Source organism: Rhinatrema bivittatum, chromosome 2 (genome assembly GCF_901001135.1).
Source record: "Rhinatrema bivittatum chromosome 2, aRhiBiv1.1, whole genome shotgun sequence".
Taxonomy (NCBI): domain Eukaryota; kingdom Metazoa; phylum Chordata; class Amphibia; order Gymnophiona; family Rhinatrematidae; genus Rhinatrema; species Rhinatrema bivittatum.
In genome coordinates, this window is record NC_042616.1 from 211,312,341 (window position 1) to 211,333,051 (window position 20,711).

Consider the following 20,711-nt stretch of genomic DNA (forward strand, 5'->3'; position numbering starts at 1 on the left):
TACTGCCTCCCAGTGACCACTGCCTGCCTACTCGACATCCTTGAATGCTGCCTGCCTTGACCAAGCTTGCCTTTGACCTCACCTGCATGTCTCAGCTCTTCTACAGATCTTCTGTCCACCACAGAGGCCCACACCTAACACCTGCCGGCCCCGGCACCCAACAAAGACTCAACCCGAGGGGAATGTGGGCTGGTATAGGTGAAGCTCAGGTTAGGCCTCTGCCTCATCTGACTCCACCAACCAATGGTTGTCACCTGCAGGGATCCACCCTGCAGGTTGCACCAACTCCACCTCAGTCCAAGGGTCCTCGCTAGCAACAATTAGCATATATGCAAATAAATAACATACTCATGTACATACAATTTTATTGTGAAAAACCTGAACTCAATATAATGCCATAACTGTTATGAACTGCTGCCCGCGGGTTCCCCCGCGAGCAGACTCACGTGCCGCTGGCCCTTTTTCACCCGAAATGGCAGGACGCCGCTGTCGGCCTCCAACGCGGCTGGAGCCATGGTCTTGCCTGCCCCTCGCAGCCGGGAGGCCGCCCCGGATCATCATCTTCGCTGCGGTTGGAGCCGCAGCCTTTCTGCCCCTCCCCGCGGGGCCGGGACTGCCCCCGATGCCATTACCATCTTCACGGCGCTAAGGCCGCATCCCTGGGCCGGAGTGGCAGCTGGAGCCGCCCCCGGGGTCTCCTGCAGCGGCTGGAGCCGCTGCCGACGTCAGGGCCTGCGTTCAGGCCAGCCCTGCCTTCTCTCTGCGTCTCTACGTCGGTGCAGGCCGCTGTCTGCGGTCCTGCACAGCTTCCTGCTTACTTCTTAGGGTGCCGGCGCGCGCCTCTCTGCATGATTTAAAGGGCCAGGCACAGGAAGTGTGCTGGCCCCCCCTAGGGAGTGGACTTCCTGCTTGAGCCCTATAAAAGGGCTGTCTTCTCAGTCTGTCGTGGCCTTGCATCGGAGTGTCATCCTCTCTGGAGGCTCTCTCCTGCCAGAGTCTTGTAAGGTCTTCTGTTCTTCGTGGAGCTCCTCATCTCGTCTGCCTTCGCACCACGTCTTCATGTCTTGATGTCTTGCCTGAGGTCCCGGTCCATGTCCTGATGTCTCGTCATGATCTTCCACATCCTGATGTGCCTGCCTTCCAGGATGTTCTTCCCTGCATCTTCGTCTGGTGCTCCTGAGCCTTCTGATACTGTAGGCCTGTTCTCTCGGATGGTGTGTGCCCGAGAATGGGGTGGCCTGCAGGTGGGATTGTCCCTGTGCTCCTGAGCCTTTGTTCCCGCCAGCCATAGAGGGAGCTTCGGATGACACCGGCTTCGTCATTGGAGTTCCTCTTTGCCTGGATCTTCCCCGCGCTCTTTCCGCTCTCCTCATGGTCCGTGACCAGCCTCCAAGGGCTGTGTGGGGCGCGCAGTGGGACAGGGTGGTCCGCGACTCAGTCCCACGGGTGGCCTGAGTAGGGCGCCCTGAGAGACAGTGCAAATGTCCTTCCTCCCAGCTGTTGCCAAGTACCAAGTGTCTTTGTGATGCCGTCGCATCAACCAAGTGTCTGCGTCAGTGATGCCGTTGCATCAGCCAAGTGTCTTCGTCAGTGATGCCGTTGCATCAACCAAGTGTCTGCGTCAGTGATGCCGTTGCATCAACCAAGTGTCTGCGTCAGTGATGCCGTCGCATCAACCAAGTGTCTTCATCAGTGGTGCCGTCGCATCAACTAAGTGTCTTGTCTGCAATGCCGTCACATCGGCCATAGTCTTCTCTACGTGTTAAGGCCCATCTGCCCTCAACCTCAGGCCAGGCCTGCTGCTCCATGCTGTTCCTCGCAGCAGGTCCAAAAGGGCTTGGAATGGTCAGAGGACCATTCAACTTCCAACATCATCCTGTATTGGCCTTGGGAGCTGGCAGGCCTGGCAGAGGGTCAGTCAGTTAGCCATGCGGAGCCCACTGTCAACCCTCGGCCCAGCCCTAAAGGTCTGGGCTCGGTCCGAGGCCCAAGGGCACACTAAACCACCAGAGTGCAACAGAATGCAAGGTCTTTAGAGGCCGTCCTTCACAACCAAAACAAGGCGAAAAACACTACTGAAAAAAAGAAAAAAATCACCTTGAACAATAGTTTAAGCACTTTATATACTTATATTATATTTAGAAAATACTTTTATTAGCAAGATGTCCAGTCTCTAAATCTGCAAATAAAAAAAATTGGAAAAAAATTTTTTTGAAAAAAAAATTTGAAAGGGGTTGTGGTTTCATATTTTGTACATTATAAATTGGCAGCCCACCAATCTACAATATAAATGGGCTCTGACCGACGGCCCGCAAATGCGCAGTAGAGAGCAGCTCTACTGCGCATGCGCAGAACAGAGAGCTCTGAGCTGACGTTACGCGCAAGGAAGAGAGATCGGATCAGGATGTCACAGAGGGGAGGAGGAAAGGGCAGATGAGCCGCCGCTCCGAGAAACAGCCTGAGCCCATCCCTCCGCCGTGGAAGGGGGAGGGAGTAGGGACGGCTGGACCATCACGCACATGGACAGGAGGAGGAAAGGGCAGAAAAGTTGCCGAACCTGTCCGTCAGCCACCGGGGAAGGGGAGAGGGAGTTGGGACGGCCGGAGCAGAGCTAAATCTCGCCCATTTTAACCGTCACGCAAAGGGACAACAGCCGGCCCTGTAGAAGAGAAAAAGAGAGAGTGGAGAAGGGCTGAGAGAGAGGGAAGGAATTGTGGATGAGGTGAGAGGGGAAGGAAAGGGAAGATGAGAAGGGATGGAAGGAAAAAGGAAGAGGATATGAGTGAGTGAGTAAGTGGGAAGAGTAAGAAGTTGTGCAGAAGAGACAAGAGGGAGGGGAGGAGGGCTGAGGAGAGGGAAAGGATTGTGGATGAGGGTGAGACGGGAAGGAAAGTGAAGATGAGAGGGGATGGAAGGAAAAGGGAAGAGGATATGAGTGAGTGAGTAACTGGGAAGGGTAAGAAGTTGTGCAGAAGAGACAAAGAGGGAGTGGAGGAGGGCTGAGGGAGAGGGAAGGGGTTGTGGATGAGGTGAGGGGGAAGGAAAGGGAAGATGAGGGGATGGAAGGAAAAGGGAAGAGGATATGAGTGAGTAAGTGGGAAGGGTAAGAAGTTGTGCAGAAGAGACAAAGAGGGAGTGGAGGAGGGCTGAGGGAGAGGGAAGGGGTTGTGGATGAGGTGAGGGGGAAGGAAAGGGAAGATGAGGGGATGGAAGGAAAAGGGAAGAGGATATGAGTGAGTAAGTGGGAAGGGTAAGAAGTTGTGGAGAAGAGAGCTGCTCTGACCGACAGAATCTCAGCCGTTTGAACAGGCCTAATGGCTTGTATTCAATATTTTATAATCATTAACCTGCCAACCACCTTCCTATGTTTTAATAGAAAACCCTTCTTTAATCCAAATATACCTTAATTTTGATTATTTATATATATATATAAAAAAAATAAAATAAAACAATATATCTTGTTTGCTGCTACACTGTATTCTTCCATTGTTAACTATTCCAATGTACCCGAGTTCTTATTATACCAATCTTATATGAAGCATATTCCAAACATGATGTTCCTTCATTCCCAGAAATTATAGTCCAGACATTATAAATCTTAATTGCAAAACACTTATTTTTTCATGCTCCCAACGAGGTCACATTTCAGACTTCATCTTTCTTCAAGGGTTGTTCTTCCTTCAAAGCAAACCAGAATGTGCATGGAGCATTCTGAGAGAGTTTTATCAACAGATACCTGAACCATTCTGATCTATTCTACTGACTATTTAAGTTCTTGAATCAATACCAGCAAATCAAATGTAAGATGCAAGTTCACTAGTTCAGAGTGACCAATCAAATGACAACCTAAGGTTCTGTCAACAATACATCAAATGATGACCTGAAAGAGAACTTCTACTCTGCTTTAATACAAATGGGCACTCCTATTCAATACCGGCAATAGTTGACCTGAAAGAGAACATGTTCAAAAATGAGCAGTTACTATAGGGACTTACTGACTATGAAGAAGACTACTGTTCAGGCTAGTCCATGGTATATGTCTGCTTATAAGAGGACTCATGAATATTTTAATGCAAATAAAACAACACTACCCAACATTTCAAACCAATGTCAAAATCCCTCAGAGGACTGATTGTAAAAGATATCTTTGGTCACTCTGAACTAGTGAACTTGCATCTTGCATTTGATTTGCTGGTATTGATTCAAGAAGTTAAAAATAAAAAGGCAACACTCTGCCCCATAGTCAGTAGAGTTGATCAGAATGGTTCAGTTACCTGTTGACTAAACTCTCTCAGAATGCTCCAAGCACGTTCTGGTTTGCTTTGAAGGAAGAACAACCCCTGAGGAAAGATGAAGTCTGAAACATGGCCTTGTTGGGAGAATGAAAAGATAAGTGTTTTACAATTAAGGATTATAATGTCTGGGACTATAATTTCTGGGAATGAAGGAATATCATGTTTGGAATATGCTTCATATAAGATTGGTATAATAAGAACTCTGGTACATTGGAATAGTTAACAAATGGAAGAATACAGCTGGATTTATGCGCGCAGGGGTGTTACGCACGCAGAGCCTATTTTGCATAGACCCGGCAATGCGAGCAAGCCCTGGGACGCGCGTATGTCCCGGGGCTTGAAAAAAGGGGCGGGGCATGGGCGGTCCGGGGCGGGGCGTGGAGCGTGACCAGAGGCCTTCGTAGGGCCGCTAGGCCGGGGGATTGTGCGCTGGCACTTGGCCGGCATGCGCAACCTACGCCTGCCCGGAGGCAGGTGCAAATTGTAAAACAAAGGTGAGGGGGAGTTTTTAGGTAGGGCTGGGGGCGGGTTAGGTAGGGGAAGGGAGGGGAAGGTGGGGGGGGGGGGGGGGGCAGAAGGAAAATTCCCTCTGAGGCCGCTCCGATTTCTGAGCGCCTCGGAGGGAACAGGGAAAAGCCATCGGCTGCAAGCACATGTTATAAAATCGGGCGTAGATATTAAAAATCCGGCCCTTTGTTTTCCAAATTTTTTTATTTGCAGATTTAGAGATTGGAAATCTTGCTAATAAAAGTATTTTCTAAATATAATATAAATACATAAAGTGCTTAAACTGTTGTTCAAAGTGATTTTTTCTTTTTTTCATTCAATTTTATTAACATCAAAAATACGTGTGTTTTTGGTTTTACACATACCTGTGCAAAAAAGGGGTAGTCTAGGGGCATTTCTGGGTGGGGCCAAGAGGTATACTCAAAGTTGCTATTTTATAAGAGATTTATGTGAATACATTAGGCAACTTATTTGTTCAATTTTACACCTGCTAATTATCTAGCGCAAATGATATCAGACTCATCTTTTGCTTGCTATTGTTGGGTGGGAGATCTTGGTGAACTGGGGGGAGCTGAGGGTGAAGTGCCAGGAGGGTCTCACTGTACTGGAGATGGACTGGGTGAACTGGTGGAGGTATCAGCAAACTGGTGATTTCAAGTATGTGCACACATTTTAAAATATACCAGTCTCTGCGTATAAATCAGGATTTTACACGAACAAGTTACATTTTTTGTGCATAAAATACATGTGCGTGTGTTTATAAAATAGCAAAAGTACATGTTTTCAATGCATTGTTCATATTCACACATACTAAAACTTGTGCACATATGTTGAGGGCTGGACATATATTTTATTTTCTGTATGGACCAGATAAGTGCAGGCTATATATTTTATAATCTGTATGGACCAGATAAGTGCAGGCTATAAAATGCTCTAGTAGATCTCTGCTCACCCATATACAGGTTTATATGGGGACTGCAAGGAGTTGTTTGAAAGTTATCCTCTATGTGACTGGTTAGTTTGCTCTCCTTAGAGAGCACCTATTACAGACAACTTTATCTGAATTCGTTCACTTGGGAACATTTGAAGAAAGGTTACATATTGAATTTTAGTCCCTTTACATACAACTGTGAGGGCCTCTGTCCAGAAATGCTTATCAAGAATCTGATGATTTTGATAGTGAATGTCAGTTTCTCTTCTAATATAACAATGTTTAATCTCTTTCTAATTTTTCTTAAATTATTAACTTATTTAGGGGCTCCGCCTGCTGACCTTCTGGAATCATCAGTGACTAACATGGACCACCCGTTTCTAAAAGCATACTGTCCTCCAGGCCCATCACAACTGACAGCTGGTAATATAGTAAAACAAAGTAAAATCAGTCTGATAATGAATTGTCTAGTACTACAGGAATTCATATAAAGCAGTGTAATTTTGTTGAAATGCTCTGAATGCTTTAAAGGTGGATTGTTGTGCAGTACTTTGTTAACAAAGACCTTGGCTCCTGGGAGCGGGAGATGGAACCATTAACCAACGGGACATCAAGAGGTCAATATTCAAAGCCATTTAGATGGATAATTCACAAATTATTCATCTAAGTCAAAAGTTATCCATCTAGCTCCAATGTTTATTTTTTAATATTGACCTCCTAGGGACCAGACACATAGTACACTTGTTCGGGAAGAAGCTGCAGTCTGTAGCCTTAACCGTAGACTGTAACTATAATGGCTAGGCTAAATGATAGGGGAGGAAGATTGTATAACAATGAAAATACCCAGGTAGTTGTGAATGAAAGCTCACAATCCCTTAGCCAAATAGAGATTGGTTGTAATTGTGATGGAAAACAAACATAAGAACATAAGAAATGCAATGCTCAGTTCCCTGTAAGTACCAGGATCAGTCCAGGACACCTGGGTTGTGACCCCGCACCAGTAGATGGAGACAGACTAAAACTTGTGGGCGGAGCCATATATGCTCCTGTGCCAGTCACAGCCCCCCTCAGTCTTACTCTGTCTCCAGTAGGTGGTGCAGGTGTAGTCACAGCCTCTGGGTGCCCTGAGGACTGATACTTAGTTTAGTCAGGGTTATTTTAGTTATTTTAGTTATTTTAAGCTCAGTTTGTATTTAAGGTAAATTTTGATTCTAATTTTGGTTAGAGTAGTTAAAAGAAGCTGTCCGTCCTGCCTCCCAGGGGGGTGGGAAGGTTCTGAGAGGACCATCCCCCCCTGGTTGAGGCCGCTGCTGAGGGTCGAGGACCCGAACTACCAAAGCAGCAGCGTCGGGGGTGACACCGGGAAGCCCGGTTCACTCACCCCCAACAGGAGCAGGAACCCCAGGACCCTGGACAGCGGCAGGTTTGACTAAAAAAAAAAAAAAAGTGTGTTTTAATTTCTTTTGTTTGTGCGGGCTCTCCGTTTCTTCTTCGCCGGGGGGGGGGGAAAGGTCCTCGGTTCGGCGAGGGGAGGGGAGTTTTTCGGCATTCAAATTTTTATTTTTCATTTTACTTCACGTTTCCCGCCGCGACCGCGAGGATGCCTAGGGGCACAATTTGCCATGCGCGCGCGGCTCTCGCGTGAGGGGATTTGTTCCGCCTGCGTCCCGGGCGGGGAGGGACCGTCTAGGACAGGCAGGGGGGTCCGTTCCCGGTCGGTGCGGTTGCCGTCGCGCACTCCCGCCACTTCTGTCACGCCAGCTGACTCCTTCCCGCTCAGTGCAGGAGCGGTGGCCATCTTGGCATCGGTTCACGAAGTTGCGCGGGAACCTGCAGGGGATTCTGCCGCGCCTCCCGCGTTGTCGCCTCAACAACGGCCTTCGGGGGGGGCTTCCGCTGGGGGGGCTGAGTCCCCGGATGAGGCTGGCGAGGAAACGGACTCCTCAGATTCGGGGTCTTCGTTTTCGGCGGATTTTGCCCTCCTGCTGCGCAAAGTTTAAAATACAAGGGCCGCAGGCGCAAGGAGCTGCATGGCCACTCTAAAAGGGATACTCCAAGGAAGAAAAAATCCCGGGATGACCCTGCGACAGGAAATCGGACACCAAGAGGTGTCCTGCAGGATACAGAATCCGAGTCCACCTCACAAGATGAGGTGGATCCGCCCGACGAGCCCCTGAGGGGGGCCGATGGCGCGTCAGGGGACAGTTCTGCCCAGACGGGGCTGGGCAAACCTTCGCAAGCCGGTGATGGGGACGACCCGAAGGTGGTACGCCTTTTCCGAAGGGACGAGCTGTCCCCGCTTATCCCGGCAATCCTCAACGAGTTAGGGGTTGAAGCCCCACCGACAGTCTCGCGCCCCGGAGCAACTATGGACCCGGTCCTGCTAGGACTCACTGGTCCAGCGGTAGCCTTCCCATTCCATTTCTCGGCGTCTGACATTTTGTTTCGGGAGTGGGATACTCCTGAGCTGGGGCTGAAGGTATCTAAGGCAATGGATAAGCTCTACCCTCTGCCAGAGGACGCACTGGAACTTCTTCGGCTTCCAAAGGTGGATTCAGCGGTGTCGGTGGTAACGAAACGTTCCACGATTCCGGTCACTGGGGTCACGGCCCTTAGAGACATACAGGACAGGAAGCTGGAGGTGCAGCTCAAAAAGATCTTCGAGGTCTCAGCGTTGGGGGTCCGGGCTGCCATCTGTAGCAACTATGCCATGCGGGCTAGTTTGCGCTGGGCCCAAGTTCTACAGGCGAATGCAGGTCTTTCTCCTGAAGAGGGCCACACAGGCGGATCGCCTAGAGGCTGCCATTGCTTATAGTGCGGATGCTCTCTATGATCTACTATGTACTTCGGCTAGATCCATGGTCTCTGCAGTCTCGACGCGCCGCTTGCTTTGGCTTCGCAGTTGGTTGGCGGATGGATTCTCCAAGGCTCACCTTGGAGCCCTGCCCTTCAAGGGAAAGTTGTTATTCGGTAAAGAGTTGGATGATCTGATGCTTTCTCTTGGAGAGAACAGAGCTTTTAAACTCCCAGAAGACAGGTCCAGAGCCCGGTCCTCCTATTCGTCCAGGTCCCGGTTCCGAGGTAACAAGAGATCTCGTCCACAGAGGTCCTCGGCTCCGTCTTATCGCTCGACTTCTTCCCGGGCCTCTTCGTGGCCACAGTCCTTTCGGGGGAAACGTTACGGCAGACAGGGAGGCACCCCGTCCGGCACTGGGCCCAAAGCCTCTCAATGAGATACGGCGGGTCCATTCCGTACGGCAACCGCGGACCTCCGTTCCAAACGTAGGGGCGAGGTTGACGTTGTTTTTCGAGGAATGGGCCAAAATAACGTCCGATCAGTGGGTCCTCAATGTAATAAGGCACGGTTACGCGTTAGATTTTGCACGGACTCCAGCAGACAAGTTCCTGATGTCGCCCTGCAAGTGCCCGAAAAAGACGACAGCAGTGCTAAGCACTCTCAGGCGCCTGGAGGACTTAGGAGCAATCGTCCCCGTACCTCCCAATCAGCAAGGCGCAGGTCGTTATTCCATTTACTTCATCATGCCGAAGAAGGATGGCACGTCCCGGCCAATTTTGGATCTCAAAGGGGTAAACAAATGTCTGCGCATTCCACACTTCAAGATGGAAACAATTCGGTCAGTGATTGCCTCAGTTCGTCCAGGCGAATTCATGGCCTCCTTAGATCTCACGGAGGCGTACCTCCACGTCGGAATTCAGCCGTTTTTCCAGAGGTTCCTCAGATTTTGCATCATGGGCAGACACTACCAATTTCGGGCTCTCCCCTTCGGCCTCGCCACGGCTCCACGAACATTTACAAAGGTGATGGTAGTTGTGGCGGCTCACCTTCGACGAGAGGGGTTCCTGGTTCACCCCTACTTGGACGAGCCCGAGAGCCGTTGTCGTCAGGCGGTGGCCAGAGTCCTCCAGTTGTTGCAGAACTTAGGTTGGGTTGTCAATCTCAACAAGAGTCAGCTTGTTCCTACCCAGTCCTTGGAATACCTGGGAGCTCTATTCGACACGAAGCAGGGCAAGGTATTTCTGTCCACGGATCGTGCACGCAAGCTTCAGTCTCAAGTGCGTCAGTTATAAGTCTTCAGCTGCCGCTGGTTTGCGATTATCTGACGGTTCTGGGGTCTATGGCGTCCACACTGGCGTTGGTTCCTTGGGCTTTTGCTCATCTACGACCATTACAATTTGCGTTGCTCTCCCGTTGGAAGCCGGTGTCAGAAGAGTTCCACCTACCACTTCCACTCACGGCTCAGGCGCGGGAGAGTCTTCACTGGTGGCTCGATTCGGGCCATCTTACTTGCGGAGTGTCTCTGTTGGTCCCCGACTGGACAGTGGTGACGACGGATGCCAGTCTCTCCGGTTGGGGAGCGGTTTGCCTAGACAAGTCGGTACAGGGCCGATGGTCCTCCGTCCAGTCGCAGTGGTCCATCAACCGTCTGGAAACCAGAGCGGTGCGCCTGGCTCTGCAAGCCTTCCTCCCGTTGGTCCAGGGGAAGGCGGTCCGTGTGTTGTCGGACAATGCAACAACAGTATCGTACATCAATCGCCAAGGGGGGACAAGAAGTCCACTTGTGGCGGAAGAGGCAAAGATTCTGATGAGCTGGGCAGAGCGCCATCTCAACTCCATAGCAGCGTCTCACATTGCCGGGGTCGACAATGTTCAGGCGGACTTTCTCAGTCGACACCACCTCGACCCCGGGGAATGGGAGCTGACGGACGATGCGTTTCGTCTCATTTGCGAACGGTGGGGGCTGCCCCACATGGACCTGATGGCCACGTGGCACAACGCGAAGGCTCCTCGGTTTTACAGTCGACGTCGAGAGCGAGGAGCCGAGGGCGTCGATGCGTTGGTTCTTCCTTGGCCACCGAATGTGTTGCTGTACGTATTTCCTCCGTGGCCAATGATAGGCAAGATCTTAAGGCGCATAGAGTTGCACCTGTTCAACGTGATCATGGTAGCACCGGAGTGGCCACGGCGCCCTTGGTTTGCGGATCTCGTTCAGCTGTCGGTGGATGCTCCCCTTCGGCTACAGGGGTTTCCGGGGCTCCTCCGTCAGGGCCCCGTTTGTTTGGAGGATGCGGATCACTTCTGTCTCGCGGCATGGCTTTTGAGAGGCAACACCTAAAGAGAAAAGGCTATTCAGATGCGGTGGTAGCCACGTTACTGCGGTCCAGAAAGCAGTCTACATCCTTGGCTTACGTACGTGTCTGGGTAGGTTTTGAGGAGTGGTGTGTCAGCCGAGGGCTAGATCCCATTTCCGCTTCTGTCTCTGATGTCCTGGCTTTTCTTCAGGCCGGCCTAGCCAAAGGGCTTTCATGTAGTACCCTTCGTGTACAGGTGGCAGCGATTGGTTGTTTGCGGGGTAAGGTTCGCGGTTCCTCTTTGGCCCTGCATCCGGATGTCTCTCGTTTTCTTCGGGGGGCTAAGCATCTTCGCCCGCCACTACATCATCCGTGTCCCTCCTGGAATCTTAATTGGGTCCTTTCTACTTTGTCTGCGGCTCCGTTCGAACCCTTAAAACGGTCTACTCTTAAGGATCTTACTTTGAAATCTGTTTTCCTGGTTGCGATTACATCGGCTCGGAGAGTCTCGGAATTACAGGCTTTGTCTTGTCGGGAGCCATTCTTGCGGATTTCAGATGCGGGAGTTTCCCTGCGGACGGTTCCGTCTTTTTTGCCAAAAGTGGTGTCACCGTTTCATTTGAACCAGTCTATTGAGCTTCCTGCTTTCGCAGGTGCCGAATACTCGGACCCGCAATGGAAGGAATTGCGGAAGTTGGATGTGCGGAGGGTCCTCCTCCGTTATTTAGAAGTCACTAACCCTTTCCGGGTGTTCGATCATCTTTTTGTCCTTTTCTCTGGTCCAAAGAAAGGGGGTCCGGCTTCCAGGACGACAGTCGCACGGTGGCTTAAGGAAGCCATCGGCTCAGCGTATGTGTTACGAGGGAAGCCTATCCCAAACGGTCTCAGGGCTCATTCGACAAGAGCTCATGCTGCGTCTTGGGCGGAATCTTCTCAGGTGTCGCCTCAAGAGATTTGTAGGGCAGCTACCTGGAAGTCCTTACATACCTTCATTAGACACTATCGGTTAGCCATGCTCAAACCACTTCTGAAAAAACCCAACCTTCCCACCTCAGACCCAACTAACTTCAGGCCCATAGCAAACCTCCCTATGATAGCCAAAACTATGGAGAAAGTTGTTAACAAACAACTCACAGAATTTCTTGAAGAAAACAACATCCTCACCCCAAACCAATTTGGTTTTCGCAAGACGAGGAATACCGAATCGTTATTAGCCACTCTATCAGACACTATAATCTTTAACCTAGAAAAAAGGCCATCCTTGCCTCCTCGCTCTCCTTGATCTCTCATCAGCGTTTGATACTGTAAACCACCAGTGCCTCCTACAACGACTAACGGACATTGGCATTACAGGAGCAGCATTCAACTGGCTCAAATCATTTTTGGAAAACAGATCATACAAGGTCAAGATAAACAACAATGAGTCCCACGCCATCGAATCCAAAAGGGGAGTACCGCAAGGATCATCCCTCTCCCCGACTCTCTTCAATATATATCTTCTCCCACTCTGTCAATTACTCACCAACCTCAAGCTAATTCATTTTCTATATGCGGATGATATACAAATCCTCATCCCTATAGAAGACTCACTACACAAAGCTATGTCACACTGGAATAAATGTCTCTCAGCTATCAACAACCTTCTCACCAGCCTCAACCTAGTCTTAAACACAAAAAAAACTGAAATCCTCATTATAGCACCGGAAAACTATGTCCCACCCACAACTCTTAATACTAGCCAAAGCCTGGATACCTTTTCACAACAAGTAAAAGACCTAGGAGTCATCATAGACAGCGGATTCAGCCTCAACAAATTCGTCAATAACACTACAAAAGAATGTTTCTTTAAACTTCAAACCTTAAAGAAACTAAAACCACTCCTGCTATACAGAGACTTTCCGCATGGTACTACAGGCCATCATACTCCCAAAACTGGACTACTGCAACTCCCTCCTTCTAGGCCTACCAGCATGCACCACAAAACCACTTCAGATGGTCCTTAGTGCCTCAGCAAGAATACTCTCAAATGCCAAAAAAAGAGATCATATTACCCCAATCCTTCTTCATCTCCACTGGCTCCCAATTAAATTCAGGATCCAATTCAAATCCTTAATGATGATACATAAAGCCTTGTACAACATCGCGCCTCTCAAGCTAACATTCCAAATTCAACTACACACATCCATGAAACCGACCAGAAGCGCTTATCAAAACAGACTAATCATCCAACCAGCAAAATCCGCGCTGAGAAAACGCGCCCTATCCACAGCGGGCCTTTCACTCTGGAACTCACTTCCCACAGACCTTCCCTTGAACCATGCCACTCCACATATTTAAAAAGAAACTTAAGACTTGGTTATTTAAACAAGCATTCCCGCAGAGCTAAGAGCAGGTAGAAAGTCAGTCACATATCATCCGTTTACCCCAGCATATTTCACATAACTTGTTATCTTATTTACTGTTATTTTCATGGATGTTTACTGTTAGTTATTTATTTATTTTTATTTTTATTTATTTATTAATTGTTATTTTATTCTATTTATTATTACTTCTTAATTGTTAACATTATTATATATATTTTCCTGTTATTTGGATTAACCATGTTCATTGTAAACCGCTAACTTGAAGCGATAGTTACTGTTCATTGTAAACCGGGGTGATATGTATATTATACAGGAACCTCCGGTATATAAATCCTTAAATAAATAAATAAATAAATAAATAAATAAATGTTCAGGCTGCGGATTCCGGGGGTTTTGGAGAGAGGGTACTCCGAGCGGGACGGGACTCTCTGCTTCCCACCCTCGGTAATTTAGCTCTGGTACATCCCAGGTGTCCTGGACTGATCCTGGTACGTACAGGGAAAGGAAAATTAGTTTCTTACTTGATAATTTTCGTTCCTGTAGTACCAAGGATCAGTCCAGGATCCCGCCCGTGCTGTTGTGAAGAATCGGAGAGTCCGCTCATTTCTTTTGTTAACTATTCCGGTTATTGCTTCGCTCCCTCGTTTTGGGGTTCTGTTCCGGTTGGGGGTCCTTGAATGGCTCCCTGTTAAGGTTAGTTATTTAGTTTGGTTGTTCTGTTTTTTGTCTACTTTGACATTACGTATGACTGAGGGGCTGTGACTGGCACAGGAGCATATATGGCTCCGCCCACAAGTTTTAGTCTGTCTCCATCTACTGGTGCGGGGTCACAACCCAGGTGTCCTGGACTGATCCTTGGTACTACAGGAACGAAAATTATCAGGTAAGAAACTAATTTTCCTTTAGATCAAGGTCTAGCAAGCCCAGCATCCTGTCTCAGACAATGGCCAGTCCAGGTCACAAGTAACCGGAAGATTCCATGAAGTAGACCTGTTACTTGCTTCCTGGGATAGCAATATCCTGCTTTAGTCTGTCTGGCTAAAATGTTTTATGGACTTTTCCTCTTTTAAACCCTGCTATATTAGGCACCTTGACCATGTCTTCTGGCAACAGATTCCACAATTTGATTGTATGCTAAGTAAAAAAGTATTTTCTAAGATTTGTTTTAAATTTGCTAGTTGTTAGTTTCAAGGAATGTCCGCTTCTTTTAGTATTATTTGAAAGGGTAAATAACCATCCTTTATTTACCCATTACATACCACTCATGATTTTATAAACTTCTATCATGTCCCCTTTCAGCTCTCTCTTTTCCAAGCTGAAGATCCCTAATCTGCATAGCCTCACATCATAAGGGAGTCATTTCATTCCTTTTATCATTTTTGTTGCCCTCCTCTGCATCTTTTCAAATCCTGCTATGTCTTTTTGAGATGGGGCAACCACAACACAATACTCAAGATGCAGTAGCACCATGAATTAATACAGAGGCAATAAGATATTTTCTATTTTGTTCTCCATTCCTTTTTGGATCATTCCTAATCTCTTTGCATCCTGACCACCACTACCCACTGAGCTGAAGATTTCAATGTATGGGTCATGAGAATGCTAAATTTCTCAGCGTTCAGACCAATGGGTTATGCACCTCTACCAGCAGATGGAGACGGAACAAATATGACATCATTTTATATATACCCCTGCTCTGACATCAGCCCACCAGTATTCTCCATTTCCAGCATATGGTGGATATGCATCTCCCTACTGGGGATTGCTTGTTTAAAAAAAAGAGAAAGAAAGGAAGGAGAAAGGATTAATCATGCAGCGCTTCTCCTGAGGTGATACCGTATGGGTCTCTCCCTCAGTTGAGTTCTCCTGAGGTGATATCTGATGATCTCTCCCTCAGCCGAGTGCCTCAGTCTGGTAGCTGGTTCTTGGTGTGGACTTAGCTGCCAGGGGAGAATCAGCTGAGTGGCTAGCGGGAGCAGGAAGCTGAGTGCAGTGGTTAAGGCATTAGCCCTCTCCCCCTGCTGCAGAAAACCTACTCTGTACTTGGCCAGGATGCTTGAGCTCCGGTAAAGAGTTTAAAAAAAAGAAAAGAGAGATTAGGGATTCCTCTCCCTTCTTCTATTTCTGGTCTCCGAGCCTCAGCGTGCTGATCCAATGTGCATTCCTGTTACGGGTTCAGACCATACACACTGGTATCCTGCTAAGGGGCGCTGACCTGGGGAGCTAATCTCATATAAACACACACAATACTGGGGTTATACCTGGGGGCTTGAACTCAGGAGCTTATCTCCTACAGAAATGGCCACACACAAATTTTGATTCAGTACATCACGGTTCCAGGTAAGAAAGTAAGTTTATTTGAGCAATGGAAGGATAGAACAAATAAAATCAGATCGTATAGAAGAAATAATGGTAGATAATAACAATTGCTAGATAGATATAAAAAGCTTATAGTTCTAAAGGATCAGCCATACCATCACATCCAGGGCTCTCTCTCCCCTCTCTTTCTCACTGTCTCTCCTTATACACTACAAACGCTTGTGAAAGTAGCAGAGTTCCCTCCGTCTGAGTTCTTATCAGATTTCAGACACAGCTACGTGGCTTTCATTCCCAGTGCTTAACCTCTCTACAGCAGTAAACAATCTGAACACTTCTTCAAGCCATCCATGCATTCTTGCAGTCCTGTCCTACTGTTAACCCTGCACCCTACTCTACCGACAATCCACATGAAAGTTCACACCTGGCAGCTAGAAGGTAGCTCAGAGAGCAGGATGAGCCTGCAGACAAGAAACCTCAAGGTTGGCCAAGGTATGTGGAACTGGATTGCCATCTCAATGGTCAGGCAACCATTTGACAAAGAGATGCATCCCTACCTGGAGAGCCCTGGCTGTGGAATCTGTGTTCCAGAAAGATGCAGGGCTGGTTGATGGAGAGTCCTGGCCAAAGAGTCCACGTGTCAGTATTCTGGAAGGCCAGCTGCTGGGTTTTTGCCCTGACTGAAGAGGCCATGTGCCAGAAAGATGCAAGGCTAGTTTCTGGGCTTGATGTGGCTGAAGAGTCTGTGTGTAAAGGATGTTTAACAACTAAAAACAAAGAAATAACAATGTTCTCAGTAAGAAGGGTATACTATGTTGCTGTAAAACCTTTAAACAACAACAAAAGGGAGCCGAAAACGGTCCTGTATATAAAATAGCAAATCAACAAAAGGAATCCGCCAAAAAAATTATTAACAGCGCTATACATGTCTCCTAACCTTTAGGAAAAAACATGTCTCCTAACCTTTAGGAAAAGACTCAAGACATGGCTTTTCAGGCAAGCCTTCTCGAACTCTACCTAATATGCACCATAAACAAACTCTCTACTCAGAGACTGTACATATGAGACACCATATTTATATTGAACTTTTGTATATAATTATTCTCCTCTATCTCTTTCTATTTCTTACATTCCCAGTTCATTAGCCCTTGTTAATTGTAACTGCTTCTCTTCATCACGTTATTTATGTTTTTTGGTTGTATTATCTGCACCCCTGTTTTCTGTAAACCGACATGATGTGAACGAGTTCATGAATGCTGGTATAAAAAAACCTTAAATAAATAAATAAATAAATAAAATATACACCTTGGTTACAATTTATATGAAAAATGTGGAGAAACTGCATCAGCAAGCCTGACAACGTGCTGTGCACTTAGCAAAGCCGAAGGCTGTCATAGGAGCATCCGAAAATGCTTCAACAAAAGATGTTAGAAAAATGTTGGTGTTAAGATATATATGTTATGTCCATCTGTACCCGTTAGATTGTATCTAATAATTGACCCGACAGCGGCCGGTGTTTCGCAACAAGATAGTTGCTTCTTCAGGAGTCAAGATGACAATAGATTCTCTAAAGGTAAATAATACAGGATAATCAGACTTAATATGCCAAAGAAAGGATTTTTAGATACTTAGCTTTTATAAAGACGGTGTAGCGAACCTTTTCATTTGGACAACAGGTCTCAAGAAAATTTCAGTGGTGCGGGACAGAGACCACATTGAACCAGTTTTGGAGATTAAATAGCCCGCGCTTTGTCCAGCGCGGTGACGTCAAGACGTGAAAGCATCATGCTGCCATGGAAACAGATCAAGCTTGAATAATACTAGTGGAAAAGTTTACTCAAAGAAAAACATTAAGTTCTAATGCGGCATTGAGACCGTCAGGATGAACAGTACCCAGGTGATGAATCCAGCGTTGTTCAGCCTTGAGTAACAAGGCATTAAAGTCACCTCCGTGCCACTTAGGATGGAATTATTCCAGTACACATGCTTTCAGGTCGTCAAAGCTGTGAGAAAATTCAGTGCAATGTGAAGTCAGTGGAGCAGTTAGGCAGCCTGTGCTGATACATGATCGGTGCTCGATAAGACAAGTTTTAAGGGCGTGTGTGGTTTTACCAACATACCACAAATTACATGGACACTGGATAATGTATATTACTTCTGTGGAACGGCAATCTGTTGTATTTCTCAGAAGAAAGGTAAAATTTAACCTGGAAAAATATAGAGATGAAGTCTGTATCATGACGTGACAAACAGTGCAGGCATCGCAAGCCGCGTGAGACCCGATTGTTGGTAACTGATTACCAATGGATGAATCTGAATGTACTAGTTGATCTTGTAAATTAGCCCCTCGAGAAAATGTAAATCTAAGAAAGTCATGGAATTCTTTGCTTTTGAGGGACAATTTTTTCAACAGACCTGAGGGACTGCGATGGGGGCCACCATGGCCCCTGATTTAGCCAATCTTTACATGGCATGATTTGAAGATCAATGGATTTACACCAACAACCCGTTTCTACAATACATCCCAGTTTGGAAACGCTATATAGACGATGTCTTTATGTTTTGGACCAATACTATTGAGACTTTTAATCAATTTTTGATTTGGCTTAATGGATGTAATCCACATCTCCATTTTACTGTTAACATCCAGAAAGATGACATTCATTTTTTGGACATCAAAATCATACAGATCTCAGGAGGTTTTTTGACTGCATTGTATCGAAAATCTGTGTCTAGCAGCACTTTCCTTCATTTTACCAGTGCACATCCCCAATCTCTGAAAGAAAATTTACCGGTCAGTCAATTTTTTCGCATCAGACGACTTTGTACTACTTTATCAGAATATCAACAGCAAGCAGGGTTATTGAGCAACATATTTAGAGAAGAGGATATCCTCAATGGTGCATCAAAGCTCCTACACTAGAGTGAAATTTCCTCACCTTGAATGGTTGTTTCTACCACGTCCGCCGGATCCCACAGAGGTGTTAACATGCGTTCTACCATTCTCTTCTATGACACACAGGATGAAGCAAATAATGTTCCAAAATTGGCATATTTTCAATTGCACAAAGAATTTCATGACTTTCCTAGATTTACATTTTCTTGAGGGGCTAATTTACAAGATCAACTAGTACATTCAGATTCATCCATTGGTAATCAGTTACCAACAATCGGGTCTCACGCGGCTTGCGGTGCCTGCACTGTTTGTCACGTCATGAATCAGACTTCATCTCTATATTTTTCCAGGTTAAATTTTACCTTTCTTCTGAGAAATACAACAGACTGCCGTTCCACAGGAGTAATATACATTATCCAGTGTCAATGTAATTTGTGGTATGTTGGTAAAACTACACATGCTCTTAAAACTCGTCTTATCAAGCACTGATCATGTATCAGCACAGGCCGCCTAACTGCGCCACTGACTTCACATTGCAATGAATTTTCTCACAGCTTTGACGACCTGAAAGCATGTGTACTGGAACAATTCCATCCTAAGTGGCGCGGAGGTGATTTTAATGCCTTGTTACTCAAGGCTGAACAACGCTGGATTCATCGCCTGGGTACCGTTCAACCTGACGGTCTCAGTGCCGCACTAGAACTTAATATTTTTCTTTGAGTACTTTTCCACTAGTATTATTCAAGCTTGATCTATGTTTTCATGGCAGCATGACGCTTTCACCTCCTGACGTCACCGTGCTGGACAAAGCGCAGGTTATTTAATCTCCAAAACTGGTTCAATGCGATCTCTGTCCCGCACCACTGAAATTTTCTTGAGACCTGTTGTCCAAATGAAAAGGTTCGCTACACCGTCTATATAAAAGCTAAGTATCTAAAAATCCTTTCTTTGACATATTAAGTCTGATTACCCTGTATTATTTACCTTTAGAGAATCTATTGTCAATTGCTTCTTCAGGAGTCAAGATATCTTGTTGCAAAACACCGGCCGCTGTCGGGTCAATTATTAGATACAATCTAACAGGTACAGATGGACATAACATATATCTTAACACCAACATTTTTCTAACATCTTTTGTTGAAGCATTTTCGGATGCTCCTATGACAGCCTTCGGCTTTGCTAAGTGCACAGCATGTTGTCAGGCTTGCTGATGCAGTTTCTCCACATTTTTCATATAAATTGTAACCAAGGTGTATAGCGCTGTTAAAACATTTTTTTGGCGGATACCTTTTGTTGATTTGCCTTAAAATCTTTGCCAGACCAGTCCTGTTATGCTTTCTGAGATGCCCTATGATAAAAAGCTGGCTGTGCTCTGATAGAAGGACTCAGGTTTTGGTTGTGTTTTGGACAAGAGCTGACATGCTGATGTAGATCTTAAATAAGGACGCTGGATTTTATAAGATACGCACGTAGCCGCGCGTATCTTATAAAATCTGGGGTCGGTGCGCGTGAGGCTGCGCAAAATCTGAGCGGCCTCGGAGGGAACTTTCTTTCCGCATCCCCCCACCTTCCCCTCCCTTCCCCTATCTACCCCCACCCCCCAGCCCTACCTAAATTCCCCCTACCTTTGTTGTGCAAGTTACGCCTGCTTGAAGCATGGCCCCGAACTGTCGCCATGCCCCGGACCAACCCCGGACCGCCCCCGGACCCCGGACACGCCCCTCCTGCCCCTTTTACGAAGCCCCGGGATTTACGTGCGTCCCGGGGCTTTGCGCGCGCCGGCGGCCTATGCAAAATAGGTGCACCGGCGAGCATGTCTTTTAAAATCTAGCCCACTGTGAATTAGAAATTAGAATTAGAAAAGGTACCGAGAAGAGTTAGCAAAATGATAAAGGGATTGGAACGATTCTCCTATGAGGAAAGGCTAAAAAGGTTAGGACTCTTCAGCTTGGAGAAGAGATGACTGAAGAGAGATTTGATAGAGCTTTATAAAATAATGAGTGGAATGGAACAAGTAAATGTTGTTCAGTTGTTTATTCTTTCAAAAAGTACAAAGACTAGAAAACACACAATGAAGATACCTGGTAATACATTTAAAACTGATAAGAGAAAATATTTTTTTATTCAACACATAATTAAGCTCTGGAATTCATTGCCAGAGGATGTGTTGAAAGCTATTAGGGTAACTGCATTTAACAACGGTTTGGACAAGTTCCTGGAGGAAAAGTCCATAAATCATTATTAAGGTGGAGTTGCAGATATCCACTGCTTATTTTTGGGATAAGCAGTTTGGAATCTATCTACCCATTGGG

The 20,711-nt window shown here is 46.7% G+C and overlaps 1 protein-coding gene across 2 annotated transcripts in view; it reads left to right on the forward strand.

Moving 5' to 3' along the window:
• Positions 1-20,711, forward strand: part of FAM221A (family with sequence similarity 221 member A) — a 129,865-nt gene that overhangs the window by 75,106 nt on the left and 34,048 nt on the right. For both annotated transcript variants that reach the window (XM_029589099.1, XM_029589100.1), the window contains one exon: positions 6,058-6,156. In XM_029589099.1, coding sequence (XP_029444959.1) covers positions 6,058-6,156 — 99 coding nt within the window. The remainder of the gene's footprint in view (positions 1-6,057; positions 6,157-20,711) is intronic.